Source organism: Dendropsophus ebraccatus, chromosome 2 (genome assembly GCF_027789765.1).
Source record: "Dendropsophus ebraccatus isolate aDenEbr1 chromosome 2, aDenEbr1.pat, whole genome shotgun sequence".
Taxonomy (NCBI): domain Eukaryota; kingdom Metazoa; phylum Chordata; class Amphibia; order Anura; family Hylidae; genus Dendropsophus; species Dendropsophus ebraccatus.
Genome location: NC_091455.1, coordinates 148,997,603 through 149,020,929, shown reverse-complemented (window position 1 = coordinate 149,020,929; position 23,327 = coordinate 148,997,603). Strand labels below are relative to the sequence as shown.

At 41.3% G+C, this 23,327-nt stretch overlaps 1 protein-coding gene across 1 annotated transcript; it reads left to right on the top strand.

The window, feature by feature from the left end:
• Window positions 1–647: 647 nt before the first annotated feature.
• On the top strand, window positions 648–22,456 carry DCLK3 (doublecortin like kinase 3). Its single transcript, XM_069960362.1, has 5 exons — window positions 648–705; window positions 5,826–7,597; window positions 16,905–17,037; window positions 19,922–20,089; window positions 22,210–22,456. Exons 1-5 carry the CDS (start codon window positions 648–650, stop codon window positions 22,401–22,403), a joined length of 2,325 nt encoding a protein of 774 aa, XP_069816463.1. The 3' UTR covers window positions 22,404–22,456.
• Window positions 22,457–23,327: the final 871 nt, after the last annotated feature.

Sequence of the window (23,327 nt, the reverse complement as noted above, 5' to 3'; positions counted from 1 at the left end):
ATTGTACTGTTCTTCTACTGGTAAATTCATACTGAAAGAGGCAATAAAAGGTATATTTCACATATTTTCTTTATTCTCTTTGCAGCCCTATCATTCAGTGCAGGTATGCAGCTATATGTATGTGTGTTTGTGCCTAACTAGTATGAGAACTGGCATGGTTGCTAAGCTGCCTCCTAAATATCCAGGGTAATGTCCTGATCCTTTGCACAAACCCCAATAGAGTTGAATAGTTTAGCTCCCTAGGTCCCGTTGCTCAGTGAGACTTGGAAGAGACTGAAACATCCTATAGAAATGAACAGCTTGTTGTTACACTGAAGTCAACAAAAACCAAGGTCAAATTAAAAATGAAGACAATAAGAAGAGACAATTACAAGATACATAGATACAGCAATTCTTCAGGCTGGCAGCCTCAGCCTCATTGCTAGTCCCTCCTCTTCCTCAAGTCACAAGTCTCCTGAACAAGAGAACTTCATTATTTATTGCCAGGAGTTGAAGTGCTGTAGAAAGTTAATGCCGTCATCTATGGATGCAAAGGCGAATCAGAGAGGCACTGGCTTATTAGTAAATTACAGATGAAGAAGCAGTTCACATTACCCATCACCAGTGACTTTTAGTTTTACACCATTTAAGTCTGTTGTGGAGGTAACATGCCAGGAGGGGCTTTTGTGACTACTGAGCTGGCATCTTGCACCTGCAAACATCATGGTAACTATAACTTTTTCTATATGTTTCCTAGATGTATGTGGGCTGTGTTTGCATTCTGTTCAGAAACTAGCAGTTGTTTTGGGTGTATTGTCACAATGATATATTTTTACTTTGTTTCATCTAAAATCGTGATCATATATTTGTCAGATGGAATTTAATGATATATCTTCGAATTGCAGTACATTGTGTAGTTTTATTTTGTATAGTGAAAGGAATGAGTAGTGATAAATCAGCTCCAGTCTGAGGTAAATTTAAGTGAAAAACAAGATGAAACATAGAACCATTTTGACCTTTGTATTTTTTTTAACTACATTACTTTTAAATTGTATTTTGTTATCTTTTTTCATTTCAGTGGGGACAAAAGTAAGGTTGCGTTTACACAGAGAGATTTATATGACAGATTTTTTAAACCAAAGCCGGGAACAGGTCATAAAGGAAAGGCTGAGATTTCTCCTCTTTTCAAATCCATTCCTGGCTTTGACTAAAAAACCTGTTAGATAAATCTTAATAAAGTAAAAAAAAAAAATTACATATTTTTTTCCCTTCTCATATATCCGCTGTGATGGTAACAAACCAAACAAAAAAGATTACATGTCTCTTAAAATGTATTGTGAATGCTGAAAAAAAAATTACAAAAAACTTCAGAAAAAAATATAGTACTACAATTATGGGAAAAAATTTAGGCTTTTTAAATGCAGCTTACCCCTTCAAGACAGAGCCCATTGATGCACGGATGTCCGGGTCATATTACTGCAATGTTCCTCCCCGCCTTCTAAGAGCTATAACGCTTTTATTTTTCCACCTACAGGGCTGGTTGGGGTGTCACTTTTTGCGCCATGATATCAAGTTTTTATTAATATAAAAGATGTAAAAGAAAAATCTTGATCACTTTTTATATATTTTTTTCTGATATATAATTTGAAGGGAACCTGTCACCGGGGACGCGGGCACAGAGCCCGCCTGATCCCCCGGTGCAGACCCCGGATACTTACCCTTTCCAGTGAGTCCTGCTCCTGGAGCTGGTCCCGGGACAAAGATATCAGCGCCCGAAGCCGTGCATGCGTGCTGCAGAGATGAGTCCGATGCCCATAGAGAATGACAGCTCCATTCATTCTCTATGACTTCTAAATTCCAGTCCTCAGGCCTCACAACAGGCCATGTTTTGAGGATTTCCTTAGTATTTCACAGGTGATATAATTATACTCAGTTCATCAGGTATTATCACAGATGTTTTTTTGTATGGGAAATTCTCAAAACATGACATGTTGGTGAGGCCTGAGGACTGGAATTGAGAAGCACTGCTCTATGGGCATCGGACTCATCTCAGGTAATTTGCATACAGCGAGCGCACAGCTTTGGCGCTGATATCTTCGTCCCGGGACCGGCTCCAGGAGCGGGACTCGCCGGAAGGGGTAGGTATCTGGGGGCTGCACCAGGGGGTCGGATGGGCTCTGTACCCGCGTCCCCGGTGACAGGTTCCCTTTAAAAAATCTGCAATCCTGGTGTGTTTTTTTCTTTCCGTTTACGCCGTTCACAGTGCGGGAACAATAATGTAATATTTTAATAGATCGGACAATTCCGCACACGATACATTATATAATATGTTTATTTATTTCATTTTAATATTTTTATTTTTATAATGGGGAAGGAAGTATATTAAACTTTTATTGGGGGGGAGAGGTTTATAAGGTTTTTTTTTTACTTATAAAAACTCTTTTTTATTACATGTCATTATGCTGGGTCCCAGGACACTGATGTGTGCAGGGCTGCCCTCACTGCAGCGGTCCCACACACATCTACAGCCCCTCAGCCAGGAACATATATACATTCCTACTGCTCGGGATATGTGCAATAGGAAAGTATACATATTGCTGACGTGAAGGGGTCGAACAAAAAAATTGTGCAAAAATCCTTAAAAAACAAACAAACAAACAAAAAACTATACACAGTATGTTTGATATTGCTGCATTTATGTCACAAAACTGACAGAATAAAAATGATTACTCAATACAAAGGAAATATATTTTTATGCCAGGGCACTGTAATCTCAAAGGAGTCAAAGTGACTATGTCGTATAGAGCAAGACTTCTCTGTTATTCAGACAATGCATTTGAGCACATATCTTGTAACTTTGTCAGGGCAATTATTTGTATGACATAACAAGGTAAAGGTCTGTGCTGAAATGAATCACAGAGAAGTCTTGATCTGAGTGACATGGTCACTGCAATTCTTTTGAGATCATAGTGCTTGGATATGAGGATGAGTCCCTTTTGGATTATTTGAACATGCAGGGTTACAGCTTCCGCCTTGCTGTTGAAGTGGAGCTAGATCTCTAGTTCTTTTTATTGTGCCATGTACAGAATAACTTTCTGCCATATAGTGAGCAGTACAAAATGTAAAACGCAAAAAAACATTGGTGGAAGTGTTTTTCCTCAGAGTTAAAAATAAATAAATAAAAAGTGTACCACCCCCCCAAAAAAAAATTCAGAAAAGAACATGCCCACCTAGATTGAAAAAAAAAAAAGACAAAACAAAACTATTTGGTGGTTAAAACTAAAACTATTGCAGTCAGTGCAGGGTTAATTGTCTGTGACAGTTGCAGTTGTACATCTTGGATAACATAATTAGGTTATCGTCTTCCTGTGTTGTGTAATAGTGTAAACTTTCCCTATGTAAAATTTACTTGAAAGGGAATGCTACAGATAAGACTTATTTCCACCCTACTGAGTAAATGTAATAAGGAGAGTTTAGTTACAGTACAGATCCTTTTCTTATTGAGTGTAGCTCTCTAAGTCATACCACTCTCTAGCACCATGCTAGCATTCTTAATTATTTACATTAATGTCCCAGTGTCATTACCGATCTTATATTACCTCATGGAGATTATATCTTCCTCACAGTGCTTGATCATGTGCATTTAGGAAGTGAACAACAGTATTTAAAAGTCCGTCATTAGGGTCATACAGGATTGGAAGGCATCTACTAAATTATAACATATTCTTCTGCACATAATCCCAGCGCCACATTGGCAGTGCACAATGCCCAGAAATTTTCATTTAGAGATCAATCATACTGGATATGTACAAAAAAAACAAACAAACCTCATAGTGTCCTATTAGACAAAGCGATCTTTAGTTGTTTTTTTTTTCCAATTAACGATAAATGATCACAAACAAGCGATTTTGAGAACAACCTGAAATCGTTCACCATAATACACAGAACGATAGTTGTTCGTTACGATCGTTAGTACGATAGTTACTAAGATCGTTTACTCCTTCTGATCACCACAAAAGAAGGAACGATGTGTTCATACACAGAGGATTAGCGAATATATAGAGAATGACTAGCAAACGATTAACGATTTAAGGGTCAGCTTAAAAGATGTCATCAACAACACATGAAGTATTTTTAGATCATTGCCTGCATACACACAGAACGATTATCGTTTAAATTTGAATGATAAACGATTTTTTCGCACAATAATCATCCCGTGTTATAGGGTCCTTAGTGTTGCATCCATCTATAAGCCCCTGCAGACAATGAACAATGTTGTGAGAACTTATCTGATTCTATATATAGAAAATCACCTCCTACTTTATATCTTCATTTCTTTTTCAATTATTAAAAACATAGCTTGCTAAAATTAGTCGTCGGACCAAATTTGCAATCTGTCTGAAGCAGAAACCAGACACATTTGAGTTTTAGCAACCAGTCACATTAAATTTTTAGAAATGAAAGCCGAGCTGTGATTGGTTGCAATTCATGTCCAATTTGTCCAGTATGTCTGTCATATGCCCATGAAAACCACAAAAAGAGTTTCCTTTAGGGTATTTGATATTACGTGTTTTTAAATCAGACAACACCTTAAAAAATAGTTGTTTTTTTTTAATTTTAATAAAATTTTTCAGTTAACGAACAAAAACAAGTCCACCACATGATGTCTAACAATCTAAGGTAGACAGGCTGTCAGGGCCCCAGGGAACACAAAGACACTGGACAAGTGGGCCCTATGGCTAACAGTCCCCCACAGTGTCCCTACCTACTTGCAGTGCAGGTCCTAAACGACCGTCCGCAACTGGGCGGCGTTCCATACGCTGCAGTAAGTTCAAACACAAAACAAGATGAGACAAACTAACACAATAAAGAATAGTCGGCAGGCAAGGTTGGCAACAAACGGGCAGCAGAAGTACAGAGTCAGAATCCACAAGCAAAGTCGAGGTCACAAAATCCAGGTCAGAAATACTAATAAACATGGAACGGAGATACAAGGAAAAGGTACAAGGAACTATACGCAATAACAGACAGTAAACAAGGTACACAGTGAAACAGAAACCAGAGACAATAACCAGGTAACTAGAGGACAAGGCAAGGAACACTGAACCAAAAGACAAAGGCCAGAAACAAGCAAAGGGATCAGGAACTAGGAATACAGACAAACTGAACAACGCTATCAAGAGCCCTGAGTGAAGGGAGAGGCACAGGTATAAGGGATCAGAAGTCCCAAACTCCAAGCTGATAGGTGGAGCAGGAGAAACACGCAAGAAATCACAGAAAGCCAGAGGTGAGGAGACCTGTCCATCACAACACAGCAGACACAATTAGTAAACAGATCACAGCAAGGAAAGTGCAGGGAGAACTAAGAAAACATGGACCCGAACACAGAAGACACAAGTAGAAAACACAGTAAAACAAGGAACGGATCATGGCCAAAAGCGCAGTCTTCACCGCAGAGGGTGGCACTGATGCCTTTTCAGGCACGATCATGACACAGGCATTAGGAAACAAGTAGTCAAAGAGAGTCAATTTTGTAGAGATCAGTTGGAGCTGCTTTATAACAGTTATAAAGAAGAGTACTAATTTTGTCCGTACTAGTAAGTATAGTGTTGGTCTTGGTATCACATATAGAAGTTATCAGGACAGATTAGTTTTAGGTAAATAACAGTTTTTTCTTTAATGATTCAGATACTGAATCATTAATTATTCAGATACTGTAGCTTATTCAACTAAATATAAACTTTTGGTTCATCTGTTAAAAAAAAGGTTTCTTTAGTTATTTTGATTTTTCTTAATAAATTGTGTTTGTGTTTTTTTTAATATAATAATCTTTTTTTATATTTCAGGGCAACAGACACTTTATAGTCATCTATATAACAACCTACATGTAAGGTCCACGGACAGGAAACACCAGGTGACTTGTCCACACATAGGCCCTAGATCATTTGGAAAACCATTCCAAGGCATAAACACCTATTCCTCACCCTATTTTCATTCTCAAAATGGTTTCCACACTATACATTCTGAAAACAGCCCAGTAAAACCAAAAATTGTGACAGTGATTAAAACAGGAAGTCAGCCTTTGAAAAAAATCACATTACTACTTAACCGAAGGTCTGTCCAGACTTTTGAACAACTGATTGCTGATATATCAGAAGGACTTGGACTCCCAAGGTGGAAAAATGACCGTGTGAGAAAACTTTATAATCTCAAAGGCAAGGAAATTCGCAGTGTGTCTGACTTCTTCCGTGGGGATGATGTTTTTATTGCACTGGGTAGAGAGCAGCTCACCCTGAAGAGCATTGAAATAGTTTTTAATGAACTTTATCCTGAAAGGTCATTTAAGCAAAAAAAGGATCATTATGAAAAACTGAGGTGCAAGATCAATGACAATGGGTTAAATATTGATAGTGGATATGAAGACACAGACACAACCCACAAATTAGAGAGCATCAGATCGTCAACTATAGCTAACAAAACTGATGGCAAAACTTATGGAAAGTGTAGGACTGAAGAAACCAGGAGGTCAAAAAAACATGACAGATTCAAGAGTGATCAAGAACACTTACCCAGAATGATGAATAAGCTTGAAATATGCCAAGGTAAACCTAATAAACTGTTGGCTACGAGTCTAGATTATACCACCCACTGTGAGCACTGCACAACGTACAAAATAAAAAAAAAGCTCAACAGTGACTTTGATAATGAAATGCTTGAAGACATGTCTGTAATTGCAAGGTACAGGAAACAACCAATAAGTAAGCAAAGACCAGAGAAAGGGAAACCCAAGTGTGTAGTTTGCCAGAGTAGAAATAGGGCATTGGATAAGGATTTTAGTGAAGTAGGGGAAAGAGTGGACAGAGACATAGATCTAAACCACAATTCAAACTGGCCTCCTTATAGATTTCAAAGACCGTCCAATGCCATGGAAACAAAGAACAAAGGTCACATGGGGAGAAAGAAATGCAATGGTGAACATCCTGACTGCTCTCCAAAAAAACCCGGTAGACGGCTAATAGAAGATTTCCTGGAAGATACAAAGGAGAATGTACTAATAAACACAGACAAAGCAATCACTGACAATGAATCCAATAGTAAAAAGGAAACCATGGCAAACATTGCCCCCACAGAACAGAAGGTTTTAGGTGGACATTTAAGTATGGACAAGGAAGGGGAAATTTTCCAAATTAGCCAATATTCTATCAAAGACAAGATGGATGTAGAGAAATATTACGAGATTGGCAAGAGTATCGGAGATGGGAACTTTGCGGTTGTAAAAGAGTGTAAACTCCGAAAAACAAATCAAGAATTTGCCATGAAGATTATTGATAAAGCCAAGCTTGTAGGAAAGGAAGATATTATTGAGAATGAAGTTAGGATAATAAAATTGCTCTCCCACCCTAATATTGTTAAACTTCTGGATGATTTTGAGACTGAAAATGAAATTTACCTGATAATGGAGTACATAAAAGGTGGGGACTTATTTGATGCAATAACTGAAAGCATTAAATTTACTGAACATGATGCCGCCCTTATGTTGTCTGACTTGTGCGAGGCTCTTGTGTATATCCACAGTAAAAATATCGTTCATAGGGACCTGAAGCCGGAAAATCTACTGGTAAGTGCTTAATGTTGTGTGACAGTATTTGAATGTGATGGTCAGAGTGCTAACCACCCATAGTGACAGACATGCCAGAGGACTTCACAATCTAAATTCGCCTATCTGTATGTTTTGGGAGAAAACCAGCGTAACCAAAGGAAACTCACACAGGGAGAACATACATATTGCTTGCAGATGGTGCATTTGGTGGGATTTGAACCTAGGACCCCATAGGTATTGATCAATACAGGGGAATTGATTAATAGCTATGTGCCTATTTTAGCATTAAATGTCACAAATCATTTTACTTTATGTTTGCAGAAGAAAATTGGGATGTTTGTCACATGGTTTAGTTTTACAAAGAGTGTGTGTGTATGTATGTATGTAGTCTGTAATCTTGACATGAAATTGTATTATAACACTAGAAAGTGGTGCAAATTTTTGTGAAAATCCTGCTCATAGGACAGACCTAAACACGTGAAACATATTTATCTCAATCCAATAAACATTTCTTTAGGACTAGATTAAGGCTTTGCTCACACACTGCAGTTTTATGGCAGTATTATTGTGGTACTGCAGTGTTTTCTCTGTAATGACAAAGTACTGCAAGGAAAATGCATTGTGTGAAACACCAGTTTTAATAAATGTGGACTTGTGATTTTATCTTTGGTTTTTCAATTTGTAGATTTTGTCTGTCTTTCATTTTTTAATCACCTGTACAGAAAAACAAAAAAGGAGTTTTGCAACCTTTCTTATTTCATCAAAGTAAATATATATGCTGGAAAAATGTAGACTCCTTCTGTACACAGCTGTATACTATATAGTAGCATGTATTGCTTATAGGTGGTGCTTGTTAAAAGAATGTAAACTACAGATGTGTTATTTTATGGGATTCCTCTAAAGGAAAAAGTGTGGACAACGTTCAATAAAGATAAAAAGGGATGTTGGTGTGTATTATAAATATGTATGCCACACACTTCTGTTGTACTTTCACACAATTGAAGCCTTTGATGAATGTACAGTAAACCTAAAATCCTATGTAAGGTAGGTCTAAAGTTTTACTGTCATTTAGAAAAAAAAATTGGACGCATCACACAATGATGTTAAAAGTTTTATTCAGTTATTTCTGTGTTCAGACCCCCCACTAATCGCTAGATATATAGTAGGTGGAAGAAGTGTGCAGCTGTGCACATTATTCCTTGGCTTTCTGCTTGATCTGACTCACTGCAGGAGGCATGCTTCCTTGTTAAGGCCCTATTTCACGGAACGATTATCGTTCGTATTCGGCCAATATTGGCCGCTACGGACGGTAATTGTCCGGTGGAATAGAGTGCAACGATCAGCCGACATCGTTCATGTCGGCTGATCGTTGCAGTTGCTTGTTTTTCAACATGAAGAAAAACAAGCGACTGATATAGCAGCGATCTGCTGCCGGCGCTCCATTGAATAGGAGCATCGGCAGCAGACGCTGCTATATCCTATGGGCTGCCCGGACGATCAGCGATCCCCCGGGCAGCCCCCCCGCAGCTCCCCGCCGCCCCCTCCCGCACTCACCTGCTCGCTGCAGCCGCGCCGAATAGCGGCGGCAGCGAGCGGGGAACGAGGAGCAAACGAGCGCTGAGAGCGCTCGTTTGCTCCTCTAAACGACCTGTGGAATAGGGGCATTAGTCTATGGAACCCGACTCCTGCAATGAGTTGGACAGACCAGCTAGCCTGGGAGTGAAGCACAAACTTGCAAAGTCTTAAATGACAGTAACACTATAATGTATTAAAGAGTTAAAGCATATTAAAGCTTAATATAATAGCTCGATATATAAAAGGTTTATCTAGGTTTATTTCATTTAGATATTATTTCATATAGCTGACTGGAGTCAAGTTGGTTAAAAGAAGATATCCTAGCAGCTTTATTTAACATGCCAAGGCCTCTACCCAAGGGTTAAAATAAGACCCTAAATGGGCAGTGTGTAAAATACGCTGTCCTATATTTAGGGTGCCTTCACACGTATCGGATCCGCAGCGGATTTCACACTGCGGGTTTGCAGCGAAATCTGCTGAGGATCCTAGTACTGTGAAGGTCTATGGGGTTACATATCCGCAGCGGAATGAAAATATGTAACCCGGCCCCTTTAACCACCCGCAGCCCCGGCCCTGAGCATACATCACCTGTTCCAGGCTCCTGCTTGCCTTGGGGCCTCCCAGTATCTCCCAGCGGTCGGTCAGCCAATCAGTGCACTGCCCCACTGCAGTGCTCTAATTGGCTGACCGCTGGGAGATGCCGGGAGGCTCCGAAGCAAGCAGGAGCCTGGAGCAGGCGCTGTATGCTCCAGGGCTGCCCCCGGCCCGGAGCATACATTACCTGCTCGGCACCGCGGCTGTGTGAGGCTCCCGGCACCTGTCGGTCCCCATCAGCCAATCAGTGCTGCCGTGCACTGATTGGCTGATGTGGAGTGAGGGCAGCCGGCGGCCTCGCACACAGCTGTGGCGCCAAGCAGGTAATGTATGCTGTGGGCCGGGGCTGCGGGCGGCGGGATACAGGGGGCTAAAGGGGCCGGGTTACATACAGGCATTGGAATGAAAATTCTGCTGCGTGTATGTGACCCATTCAGCTTCACACTACCAGGATCCACAGTTGATTTAGCTGCAAACTCGCAGCGTGAAATCTGCTGCGGATCAGGTACGTGTGAAACTACCCTTAACAAAGTTTGTAAAATGCAAACTGATACAAACTGTGCATAGCAACCAATCACAGCTCAGCTTTCACATTTTACACACTTTCATAAATCTGGGCCAGTGTGTCTATAAAGTCAGTGGAACCAAATACACTGAGAGTCATAGCAGAATAGAACTTGTACAAAGTATACAGCTTAAAGTGTTACTGTTACCCCAGTTTTCCTGTCTGCTTTTATCATTCTTGGACAGTGTCACTTAGGCAGGTAAAAGTAAAAGTGTTAAAGTAATACGGTCACTCCCTTCGGGCCTGTGCTGCTTCTGGCACAAATGTTCCTTTTATGCTGGTGTCCATCTGTACATTTACTGAGAGAACCTTTTATCATCTCTGGACAGTGTCATAGAGGCATGGCATATCGGCCTTTGTGTCCTCCATCCCCTGGCTGGATATCACGCCTCCACTGATGGCACTCAGACCGTTGATGTCACCTCAGGCCCCAAGGAACTCCCACGCCAGTGTGGTAGTCACCTGAAGTAGTTCAGGCACAGTAAGGTATTGAAGTCACCATTTCTTAACTTGTCCATGCCTGCACCCGCATTGACACTGAAGAAAACTATGGTGCCAGTGCAGGATTTCCTTGGGGCCTTCGGGTACATTAATGGCCTAAACATCATCAGGGGAATGTGATTTCCAGCTAATCTGGTGGGACAAAGAGCACAAAAGATGATGCACCCCACTTTTTTGACACTGTCCAGTGATGACAAGCGGACAGTTTTTGAGTAAAAAAACAAATGGACATTAGACTAAAAAGTACATTGTGACATATTTTAGTAAAAACAACACAATGGTGCCAGAAATGGCACAGGCCATACAGGATTTGGGCGTGGGGTGTTGGCTGGGTGACAGACTAACTGTAATAAGAGAAACAGATCACTGATCTCAGGGAGACCAGCCAAAGATAACACTGCTGTCTGCTGGTTAAAGCGCTCAATGCAATGAAATACTAGCTGCATTGCTCCCTGGGAAACATGAATATACAAAAGAAGAGCCCATGGAGCCTCATTTAAGAGTCTCGAAACACACGACTAGCCAGTTATCCCTCCGGGAAGGACCCAGCCGAGGGGGTCCCGTGTTTCGAGACTCTTAAATGAGGCTCCACAGGCTCTTCTTTTGTATATTCATGTTTTCCAGGGAGCAGTGCACCTAGGATTTCACTGCATTAAGTGCTTGGACCAGCAGCCGGCAGTGTTATCTTTGGCTTGTCTCCCTGAGATCAGTGATCTGTTTCTCTTATGGCTTTACTAGGCATTGCTCCCACCTAGCCACAATCCTGCTTCACACCGATCAGGGGCAACACCCCATTACAGCTGTCTGTGGATGGATACCTGGCCTTCGTTTTTCCCTTGTCATAACATTGACTTATAGGGTCACTTAATATGGTGGTTTTGATGGTTTCCCTACAGGAGCCACCCCTTGGCTGGGTCCTTCTCTGAGAGATATCTGGCTAGTTCCATGTTTTTAGAGTCTTAAATGAGGCTCCACGGGCTCTTCTTTAGAATAACTGTCCGGCGAAAAATTTTATTACAGTATTTTATTGCCCCCCAAAAGTTATACAAATAAACAATATACACTTATTATGGGAAATGCTTATAAAGTGCTTTTTTCCATGCACTTACTACTGCATCAAGGCTTCACTTCCTGGATAAAATGGTGATGTCACGACCCAACTCCCAGATCTGTGCGGGCTGTGACTGCTGGAGAGGATGATGGCAGAGGGATGCTCAGTGTCCCTCCAGTGGCCTGTGTCCCTCAGTGTCCCCCTGCCATCATCCTCTCCAGCAGCCACAGCCCGCACAAGTCTGGGAGTCGGGTCGTGACATCACCATTTTATCCAGGAAGTGAAGCCTTGATGCAGTAGTAAGTGCAGGGGAAAAGCCCCTTATGTGCAATAAGTGTATATTGGTGATTTGTATATTTTTGGGGGTGGGGTGGGGGGTTGAATACAATACTTAAAAAAAAAATTTCACTAGACTTCTCCCTTAATTGACTTCAATGCAATCCATAGAATCAATGGGATGATGGACGTCCAATGCACATAGGGGGACATTTATCAAACTAATTGCGCTGATTTTTAGTCTAATATATCTAGTTTGCGCTCAAAATAAATCAAATATGAATTTATGAAGCTTTTTTAGACAGGACTATCCAAATTAGATGCGACTTTTTGAATTAGATTTTTTTGTTGTTGTTAATTAGATCGAAAGTGCGCCAGAATTCTTTTTTAGATAAATTTATTAACTGCTCAGTTTTTCAAAAAAGTCGCATATATTGGCGCATTGCTACGTCTGCCCCGAACCAGGTGAATTTATTAGACTAATTAAAAGACCATTATTTTTAATACACATTTACTATGCTATTAGACAATTTACATAAATTTGACTAAACACATTAGATTGGAAATTATGCCAAAACATCTTTGACAAAATCGTGTTTTTAGTTTTGTTAGTAAATATCCCCCATAGTGTATTAAATAACGGACGATGTCTGTGTGGACGTTAAAATAATGTTCATGTCAATTATTTTCAGACGTCTTTTTTTTTTTTTTTTGCCAATAGTGATACAACAGTATTATTTTTAGTTGTTCGCACACAGTTTTTCTTTTTTTTCCTGTTCTTTCACAGTTTTTACTATTAGATTCAATGGACTTTTCAATTAACCCATAGCTGCACCAGGACGTTACTGAAAGTCCTCGTGCTGCTATGGGAGTTCAGAGGGGGGTCGCGTGGCGACCCCCCTCTGAACTGCCGTGGTCCCGGGTGCCGCATGTAGCCCGGGATCGCAGCTATTAGCGGGCACGGTCCGATCGCCGTGCCCGCTAATTAAGTACTTAGAAGCAGCTGTCAAAGTTGACAGCTGCTTCTAAATACTTGCTCATCTCCATCCCTAGTGGTCTAGTGGGGGGATCGCCCCCCCGCGGTGCGATTGCGGGGGGGCGATCCCCGCATCCATCCCAGGACAGGATCTGCGCCGTAATGGCGCTGATCCCGGCTCGGCATTCTATTGCTTTTGGCTGCAGCAGCCAAAAGCAATAGAACACCGATCTCATGGATTCATGCAGTATAACTATACTGCATGGATCTCTATGAGAGATCAGAGTGCACATACTAGAAGTCCCCCAGGGGGGCTTCTAGTATACAGTATGTGTAAAGTAAAAGAAAAATGTATTTTTAATAACACAAAATCCCCTCCCCTAATAAAAGTCTGAATCACCCCTTTCCCAATTTTATAAATAAAAATAAATAAATAAACAAACATGTTTGCTATTGCCGCGTGCGTAATCGCCTGAACTATTAATTAATCACATTCCTGATCTCGCACGGTAAACGGTGTCAGCGCAAAAAAATCCCAAAATGCAAAATTGCGCATTTTTGGTCGCATCAAATCCAGAATAATTGTAATAAAAAGCGATCAAAAAGTCGTATATGCGCAATCAAGGTACCGATAGAAAGATCACATCATGGCGCAAAAAATGACACCTCACACAGACCCATAGACCCAAGGATAAAAGCGCTATAAGCCTGGGAATGGAGCGATTTTATGGAACATATATTTTCTTTAAAAGGTTTTAATTTTTTACAAGCCATCAAATCAAATAAAAGTTATACATGTTACATATCATTGTAATCGTAACAACTTAAGGAACATATATAACAAGTCAGTTTCACCCTAGGGCAAACAGAGTAAAAACAACCCCCCCCCCCCCCCCCCCCAAATAAAAAAAAAACTTTTTTTTTTTTCAATTTCACCACACATATAATTTTTTAGGCAAAAAAATTTTAGGCAAAAATTACATCTGCCATAGCAAAGTGCAATCAGTTGCGCAAAAAATAAGGGCTCATTTGGGTCTCTAGGTGGAAAAATGCAGGCGCTATGGGCGCAAAAATGAAAACTGGCTGTGTCCCCTAAGGGTTAAAGACACACTCAAAACCAATTAATAAACCCAAACTAGAATAATGAACAGCAGTAATTGCGCTGATGGGCGGCCAGACAGCTAAATGACGTTCATTATTTTAGACTCAACGGACTAAACGGAGCTGAAAAAAACTTTGTGTGAACATAGCCTAAGTAAGAATATATATTAAACTGAATCCTTCAGCACCCAGGCCCTACCTGAGGTGCTGACAGTGTGCTGTATCTGGCAGTCCCCTAGTGAGCATGCATGGTACCTTTTGGTAGTGAACTGCTGGCAGGTCTCTAGACAGGAGAGTTACCCATAGACCACAGCTCCAACACATTTGGGGTTAGAGATTCAACTATATCTGAGTGTTTCTTTTAAACATGGTATGATGGTATATGTACAGTGAGGATAGATCCCCCCTGTATGATGGTATATGTACAGTGAGGATAGATCCCCCCGGTATGATGGTATATGTACAGTGAGGATAGATCCGCCTGGTATGATGGCAAATGTACAGTGAGGATAGATACCCCCCCTCCAGGTATGATGGTATATGTACAGTGAGGATAGATACCCCCGGTATAATGGTATATGTACAGTGACAATATTTGTTCCCTGTAAAGTTTTCCAGCATCGCTGTGTCTGCATACTTGGGTGCAGACTGCAGTCACTGAATGCATATCAGCCATCCAGTGTATTGGGGACAGTCAGGCCAATAGCGGTAAGTAGCACATATTGTTAGATATACATAAATAAACTTATTGAAACTTCCCCTTTACCCAGCTACAGAAGTTCCAATCCCACATATTGATGGCCGGTCCTCAGGATAGGATATCAATATGTGATCATGGTGCCAAAAACCCACTATTCAGCTGCTCTGCACCGTGAATAGGGCAAAAATTAAATGCCTTCCCTCCCTATGTAGTGGCTAGGCTGAGTTACTGCAGCTGCCATACATTGTATCAGGAGTTGAGCTGCAGTAACTCAGCATGAATGGCGCAATCTGCTTCTGGCGCTGTCCACCGCATATATTCAGTCACAGCAGCCCTGCAGAACCTTTGTTGGCATTTGGCTGCCATGACAAGCACGTTGTGATTTGGAGAGGCGCTGGAAGTGGCGTGGCATTGCCTGTGTGTGTGTGTGTTGGGGGGGGCAAGTTCACCTCTTGCACCAGGGCCCATGAGACATTAGCTACGCCCCTGCCACAGAGGACTGATCTGCAATCAGAGACACTGGCTGACAGCTGAGCAAACAGGAGGTCGGGCAGCATTGATTATTCATGAAGAGAAAGGAGGGGAAGGAGTGGTGAGGTGTGCCAGAGTGTGGCACAAACAACACTTTGACACTTCATTACAATAGAATTGTGCATAATTCACTGCACAGACAAATTACCAAAAGGTGCCATGCCCACTAAGGGACTGTCAGCTACAGCCCACTGTCAGCACCTCAGGTACTTCTGAGTAGCCCCTTTTGCTTTGATGACTGCTTTGCACATTCTTGGCATTTCCTTGATCAGTTTCATAAAGTAGTCACTTGGAATGTGAGGTGAGGGAGAAGCATGAGGGGGATGGGGCACATCAAAAGTTTTTATGCTGTAAGGGCGGGTTCACACTACGGAATTCTCGCGGACAATGTCCGCGGAATTCCGTCAGCTGTCCGCCCGCATGGGCACGCGCTTTTCCGCCGGCTCCATAGACACCATTCTATGGGCCGGCGTATTCCGCGATCCGCTGAAAGAAGTGACATGACACTTCTTTCAACGTATAGCGGAATACGCCGGCCCATAGAATGGTGTCTATGGGGCCGGCGGAAAGGCGCCCAGATGTGCGGGCGGACAGCTGACGGAATTCCGCGGACATTGTCCGCGAGAATTCCGTAGTGTGAACCCGCCCTAACACTATAGGGCAAGTTTCCCACAAGTGTTATGCCAGCACATTACTATGTCCAAGTCCTGACCCACAATCAGGATGGGGACCTACTGTAATACAGAAATGCCCTTATGTTATTCTTATGTTCATCCAGCCTAACTATAATAGCTAAACATAATCCAGTAACTACATGCACCATTGCCATTTGTTTGTATTCAGAAGATGATGACACTAAGCGTTAATGCCCATTTTAGACCTCAAGGGAAGATTAGTTTGCAATATTTTTCTTTTGGTTTAAACCAGGGGACTGTCTTTTAGTCAGGTGTGTAATATGGCAATTGTTTAGACTGTAAAGGACATTGTGGCCTGTACTTACCGACTGGGGTGGAGGGAGAAAAATGCTGAATACACTTGAATATTAGTACTGCAGAAAAGAAAAGTAACCTCTCAAAACACCCTATTCTCTATTTGTCATATAAAATAGGTAAAACATAGATATCATTTATTGGCCACGACCAAACAGCATTTTTTTTTTTGCGGTTTGGGGATGTTTTTTTGGACGGCCATTATTTTGAAATACTGTAACTGATGTTATTTGGCCTAAAAATGACAGCCGTCCATAAAAGCGATCAAACGGCCAAAAAAGATGTGGTCATGGACATATGCTGTCTGCTAAACAATTTCTAATGCTAGAATTACTGTATTCTGCTTACCTCACCTCCCAAAACAACTGAATAAAAAACCATCAAACACTGAAAGCTCCTTACTTGTTTAAAATCTCTTGGTGTCAACAGTCTTTTGGATCATTTCAGGTATATTCTTTACTTTTAGGTACAAAATAATTCTGATGGATCTTTTACTCTGAAGTTAGCTGACTTTGGACTTGCTGTTTTCGTCTCGGAGCCTATATTTACAGTGTGTGGAACACCAACATATGTAGCCCCTGAAATCCTCTCAGAAAAAGGTATTTTCTTGTTCCATTATATACCCATTAGTAACAGCTACAATAGACTGGGAGTGTGTGCAAGTGAGTAGAGCAGAACTGATATCCTTTGATAGGGGTTTTTATACGCATTATCATTTCTGTATTCTATGTTAGACTGTTACCCGCACCACTGGAATGTGTTTTAGGTTCCGTGGAAGATTTAGTGATGCATTTTCCTCTCTAAAGGTCTCCATACACCTTATACTTTTGTCGGCCGCACCTACAGCAAGTTTGTCCATCAGTACATGGGGCTCTCCAGATTGTCTACCGATATTGTTGGTGGAGATAGGGGTCGGGAAGGATGGCAAATCACCGCCAGACCCCTTTGTTCTCTGAAAGATTAGCTGCAGTCAGAGCTCTCTGGCTGCGGTTTAACCCTCCTGCCCATAGAGAACATAGGAATGCTCGGCTGTGCTAAGCATTCCTATGTATGGGGAGGATGGGTCGGACAGGAGAGATAACAAACAATCATTCAGCCTTCAGTTTTTAAAGGGAAACTATCAGCAGGTTAGAAGCATCTAGTGTAATGTATGTCCCAATAGCACATTAAGAATTTAATGAATCAATGAATTTAGGTTTCTTACCTTCATCCTTGGTGCCCTTATTGTGTACTTTGTAGTTTAATCTATATGCTAATGAGCCATGGTGCACTGGGGATGGGACTACCACACTCAGTGCACCGATCTGCCCCAGCTGGACTGCTCCTTCTGATGAATATTGATCCAGTGCTCTCCAGTGATGAGCAGCCGAAGTGATGTCACTGCAGAGCGCCGCCCCAGTATTTATTAGAATAGGCGGGCGGCGCAAGGAGGATCGTTTCACTGAGGGAGGTAGTCCTGTCACCGGTGCTAATTAGTATATGGATTAAACTACAAAGTACATGAAAATGACACAAAAGATGAAGGTAAGCAACTTACTTTCATCCTCAGTGCCATGTGCAGTATAGGGACATAATAACAGGTTAGATACTTCCCTTTAACTCTATACTTATTTACCCCTGGAGCAGTGTAATACACTGTATTTCCCTGTCTCTTTTGCACCCAACACTTGGCTAGGTAGTGATGTTGTATAGTAAACGATCCAAATTACATACAAAAAAAGCAATAGCACATCTGTATTGGGGGGGTGGGGTGGGGTGTGCTTTTTAATTTTTTTTATGCAATTTAAAGAAAAAAAAAATAAAAAGAAATGACTGAATTTCTCAAAATGCGTGTGATTTAATTTACAGACAATAATTAATTTAATAAACAGGCATTTCAGTTTTTTTTTTATATTAATGTGTTTTAGATCCGTACTAACTAGCTTTCTAAGCGTATGTGGCAAGGAATTTCAAGCGGAATTTGCACTGTTGATGCCACTGTTGAAGTTGCATCTGTCCCATTGATTCAATGGTATTTCTCAAGCTTGAGAAATCCTGATGACTTGAAGAAACAGGCAGAATTTCAAAGGGAATCTGCAGTGTGAATTACACTTAAAAATTCCTTGCCTATTCCATAGTGTGCACATATCCTTAGGGCCCGTGCACACAGAGCAAAAGAGGCGGAACCGTGGATTCTGCTTGAAATTCTGCCTGTCTCATTGCTTTAATGCGATTTCTCTTGCATCTCAGCTCTCCGCTCAAAGAATTGACATGAGCGGAGAGCGGAGGCGCGCAAGAAATCCCACTCGCACTCCGCTCAGAATTTCCGCCTCTTTTGCTCTGTGTGCATGGGCCCTTATAGCCGAAACCCTTATGGGCAATATTTTTCCAATATTTGTAATCCTTTGGCAATGTTAATTTTACTATAAAATATGCAAAACAGAAATAATTTGTGTGTGGGGTGAATTTAAAAAACAAGATACAATTCTGCAACTTTCTGTACCTATCATTTCAACAGACTTTTGACATGTTATAGTCACATATCAGTTTGAATGGGTGGTGGTCCTGATGCTGAGACCTCCGCCGATTACTAGAATGAAGAGACAGGGCTGCTTAGCAGCGCTTGTTCTCCCCCTTTATCTCCACTTTCAGGGTGGGTTAACATTGAGGAATTCTCGCGGATAAACTCCTACTTTGACTCTTAGTAGTGAGAGTGGAGATGAAGGGTCCGCTAAGCACTTTTCCCCTTCGTTCTCCATCCCCCATGGATATATACTTTTGACATGTGGCTATAATATGTCAGAAGTTTGTTGAAATGGTAGGTACATTTTAAGGGATGCCATTCACTTTGCAGTAAAACTGACATGTTATCTTAATTCTTCAACTCAGTACAATTGCAATCATATCCAATTCATGTATTTTTTTCTTATATTTTACTATCCGAGACGAGCAAATCTCGAGCACACTCGGGTTTGTCCACCCGTGCATGCAGCATTTGATTTCCATTGACTGAAGAAGTTAGATGCATCCCTAGGGAGTCCTGGAAAACATAGATTCAGCCTATGGCTGTATCCCTGTTTTCCAGGAAGCCTTAAAGTGACGCTGCATAGGCCCGCCCCCTCCGCGGCTATGTGGCGATGACGTCACGGATGGGGCGGGGCTAAGTGGAGCTAGGGGCGAGGCAATGTGGCACATAGGCCGCGAGGCCCCCGCCCACATATCCCAATCAGCAGGTGATAAAAACGACTTTTTACCAGAACAAGCACCATGAGGTGTGATATAAAATAAGTAATGAAAGCTGTAACATTTACCCTTTACACTTGTGGAGAGCAGTCAAAATGCAAATAGGGGGTGACAGTGTCACTTAAAGGCTGTATCTAACTAGCCACGGGTAATCACCCCCCCTCCAAAAAAAAGAAAATTCCCAAATCAGATAAAAAGACCTGAAGATTTTCTTTGTTGTTTGGGCACTTATTTAACTTTCTAATGATGTTGATTTTACAGGCTATGGCTTAGAAGTTGATATGTGGGCAACTGGAGTTATCTTATATATACTTCTCTGTGGATTTCCACCGTTCCGAAGTCCTGAACGCAATCATGAGGAATTATTTGAGACCATACAACGTGGAGAATACGAATTTCTCTCACCTTACTGGGATAATATTTCAGAAGGTAAAAAGTTAATAATATACACTGCTCAAAAAACAAAGGAAACTCTCAAATAGCACATTCTAGATCTAAATAAATGAAATATTCTCATTGAATACTTTGTTCTGTACAAAGATCAATATGCTGACAAAAAAATCACACAAAAATCAACAATGGAAATCTAATTTATTAACCAACGTAGGCCTGGATTTGGAGTTACACACAAAATTAAAGTGGAAAAACACACTATAGGCTGATCCAACTTTGATGTCCTTAAAACAAGTCAAAATGAGGCTCAGCATTGTGTGTTGCCTCCATGTGTCTGTATGAGCCACCTATAAAGCCTGGGCATGCTCCTGATGAGGTGGCGGATGGTCTCCTGAGGGATCCCCTCCCAGACCTGGACTAAAGCATCCGCCAACTCCTGGACAGTCTGTTGGTAGATGGAGCGAAACATGATGTCCCAGATGTGCTCAATTGAATTCAGGTCATAGGAATGGGTGGGCCAGTCCATAGCTTCAATGTCTTCATCTTGCAGGAACTGCTGACACACTCCAGCCACATGAGGTCTATCATCATCCTGCATTAGGAGGAACCCTGGGCCAACCGCACCAGCTTATGGTCTCACAAAGGGGTCTGAGAATCTCATCTTGGTACCTAATGGCAGTCAGGCTACCTCTGGCAAGTACATGGAGGGCTGTGCAGCCCTCCAAAGAAATGCCACCCCACACCATTACTGACCCACTGCCAAACTGGTCATGCCGAAGGATGTTGTAGGCAGCAGATCGCTGTACACGATGTCTCTAGAGTCTGTCTGTCACGTCTGTCACATGTGCTCAGTGTGAACCTGCTTTCATCTGTAAAGAACACAGGGCACCAGTGGCAAATTTGCCAATCCTGATGTTCTCTGGCAAATGCCAAGCGTCCTGCACGGTATTAGGTTGCAAGCACAACCACCATCTATGGACATTGGGCCTCGTACCATCCTTATGCAGTCGGTTTCTAACTGTTTGTGCAGACACATACCTGATAGAGGTCATTTTGCAGGTTTCTGGCAGGGCTCCTCCTGTTCCTTCTTGCACAAAGGCAGAGGTAGCGGTCCTGCTGCTGGGTTGTTGCCACCCTACAGCCTCCTCCACGTCTCCTGGTGTACTGGCCTGTCTCCTGGTAGTGCCTCCAGCTTCTGGACACTACACTGACAGACACAGCAAACCTTCTTGCCACAGCTCGTATTGATGTGCCATCCTGGATGAGCCGCACTACCTAAACCACTTGTGTTGATTGTAGAGTCCGTCTCACGGTACCACGATTTTGAAAGCACCATCAACATTCAAGTGACCAAAACATCAGCCAGAAAGCATAGGTACTGAGAAGTGGTCTGTGTTCTCCACCTGCAGAACCACTCCTTTATTGAGTGTTTCTTGCTAATTGCCACTAATTTCTATCTGTTGTCTATTCCATTTGCACAACAGCATGTGAAACTGATTGTCAATTAGTGTTGCTTCCTAAGTGGACAGTTCGATATCACACATGTTTGATTCACTTGGAGTTATATTGTGTTGTTTAATGCTGCGTTTACACGGAACGATTATCGTTTGAATTTTTGCATTTGAGCGATAATCGTCCCGTGTAAACACAGCAAACGACGAACGAGAAATCTTTAAATTTGATCTTTCGCCATGTTCTTAAATCGTCGTTCGCTGAAAATTCGCAGATCGCTTTGTGTAAACAGTCTTTAACAGATTTACCCTATGTAAAAGATGAGCTTAAGCGAACTTAAAAACGATCGCAATAACGATTTTTCTTACAAATTTTCAAACGATTTTCCCAACGATTTATTCATGTAAACGCTGATCGTTATAAAAACCAAATTGTTGCTTCAAAATCGATTGATTGGGCGAATTATTGCTCCGTGTAAACGTAGGATAAGTATTCCCTTTATTTTTTGAGCAGTGTATAATTTGCTGCAATAAGTAAAATATAGTAAAGAAATATTCTACTGTTTAGAATATGGTCTCAACCTAAAATCTATTTTACAAAAATCTTACTGACAGACTGTAGCATTCACTCCATTCTATTAGTGTGCTTTTTTAACTATATATTGCCATCTAGTGGTTGATGAGATGTTTTCTCTTCTATTACAGAAGCAAAAGATTTGGTCAGCAGATTGCTGATGCTAAGTCCACTGAAGAGATTTACTGCCCAGCGTGTTTTGCAGCATAGTTGGGTCAGGTCCCGTGGACAAATGAATGATCGAAATTTGCAAAGAGAAGTTACAATGAATATAGAGCGTCATTTCCGTAACCGACGTCAGAAGGGTGCACATAGTGACCTGTAAAATTATGGTGTACTATGACATTTCTTACTACAGTTGTGAAACTTTTTTTTTTTTTTTTTAAAGAACAATAGTAGTATTAGTATACTGTATGGTGTGGACACATGCTTTGCGGCTTTAGAATTCCTTCTAAATAAAGAACTTATTTATTGTATAGTGAAACATTTTGCAACTTTCTGATATACTGTAAATTGAGCGTCTATTTCCCACAACATTTTAGAAACATGGAAGTCTGCCCTTATATTATTTCCCTTGTTAATAGCTTAGGATAGATCTATGGTTATCCCAGGCAGGTGTACATTCAGTTATTGTAGATTTACCACATCTGCTTTGTTGTTGATTATGTCCTTCTCATACATACTACAATGATAGTTTTCAACTGTATAGTCATGTCTGGGTGTGTGTCTGGGGATTTCAACCAAGTGTTCTGTATTTCCTGGTTATCATGCAACAAAGTGGATGATCTTCCGGAGCAGATCAGGAGGAAAAACCATTTTGTCCCTGACCAGACCCCCCTGTCCACTGCGTGCCATAGCAGCCACATACCCTGCCTCAATGGCAGGTATGCCATTGCTCTAAGGGCCATTAACAGAACAGAGCTGAAGCTTAGATAATATGGCTGTTCCCATAATAATGTGAAAGAGAACATTTACAAAAAATGTACTAAAAATATTAAAATCAGAAAATGGAAACAGCACTAGAAACGAAGAAAGTTCAGTATCTGGCTATAATCAATAACAATTGATACACAATACAAATTGGTACATTCTTCTTAACCATGCCTTCTGACTGTTCAAATTGTGCAGTATCTACTGTGTGAACTGTAATGTAAATCAAATTCTCTATATAATTTTATAATTGTAATTATTCATATAGGGTCACACCATTACTGCAACATAAGTAATACACTTAGTTAACGGCACGGAA

Bases quoted from the DNA above. Each gene is read 5' to 3' on its own strand.
- DCLK3 (XM_069960362.1), top strand. From the start codon at position 648: ATGCCAGGAGGGGCTTTTGTGACTACTGAGCTGGCATCTTGCACCTGC. The intron at 706-5,825 runs GTAACTATAACT...TTTATATTTCAG, and splicing joins TTGCACCTGCAAACATCATG to GGCAACAGACACTTTATAGT. The intron at 7,598-16,904 runs GTAAGTGCTTAA...CTTTACTTTTAG, and splicing joins TGAAGCCGGAAAATCTACTG to GTACAAAATAATTCTGATGG.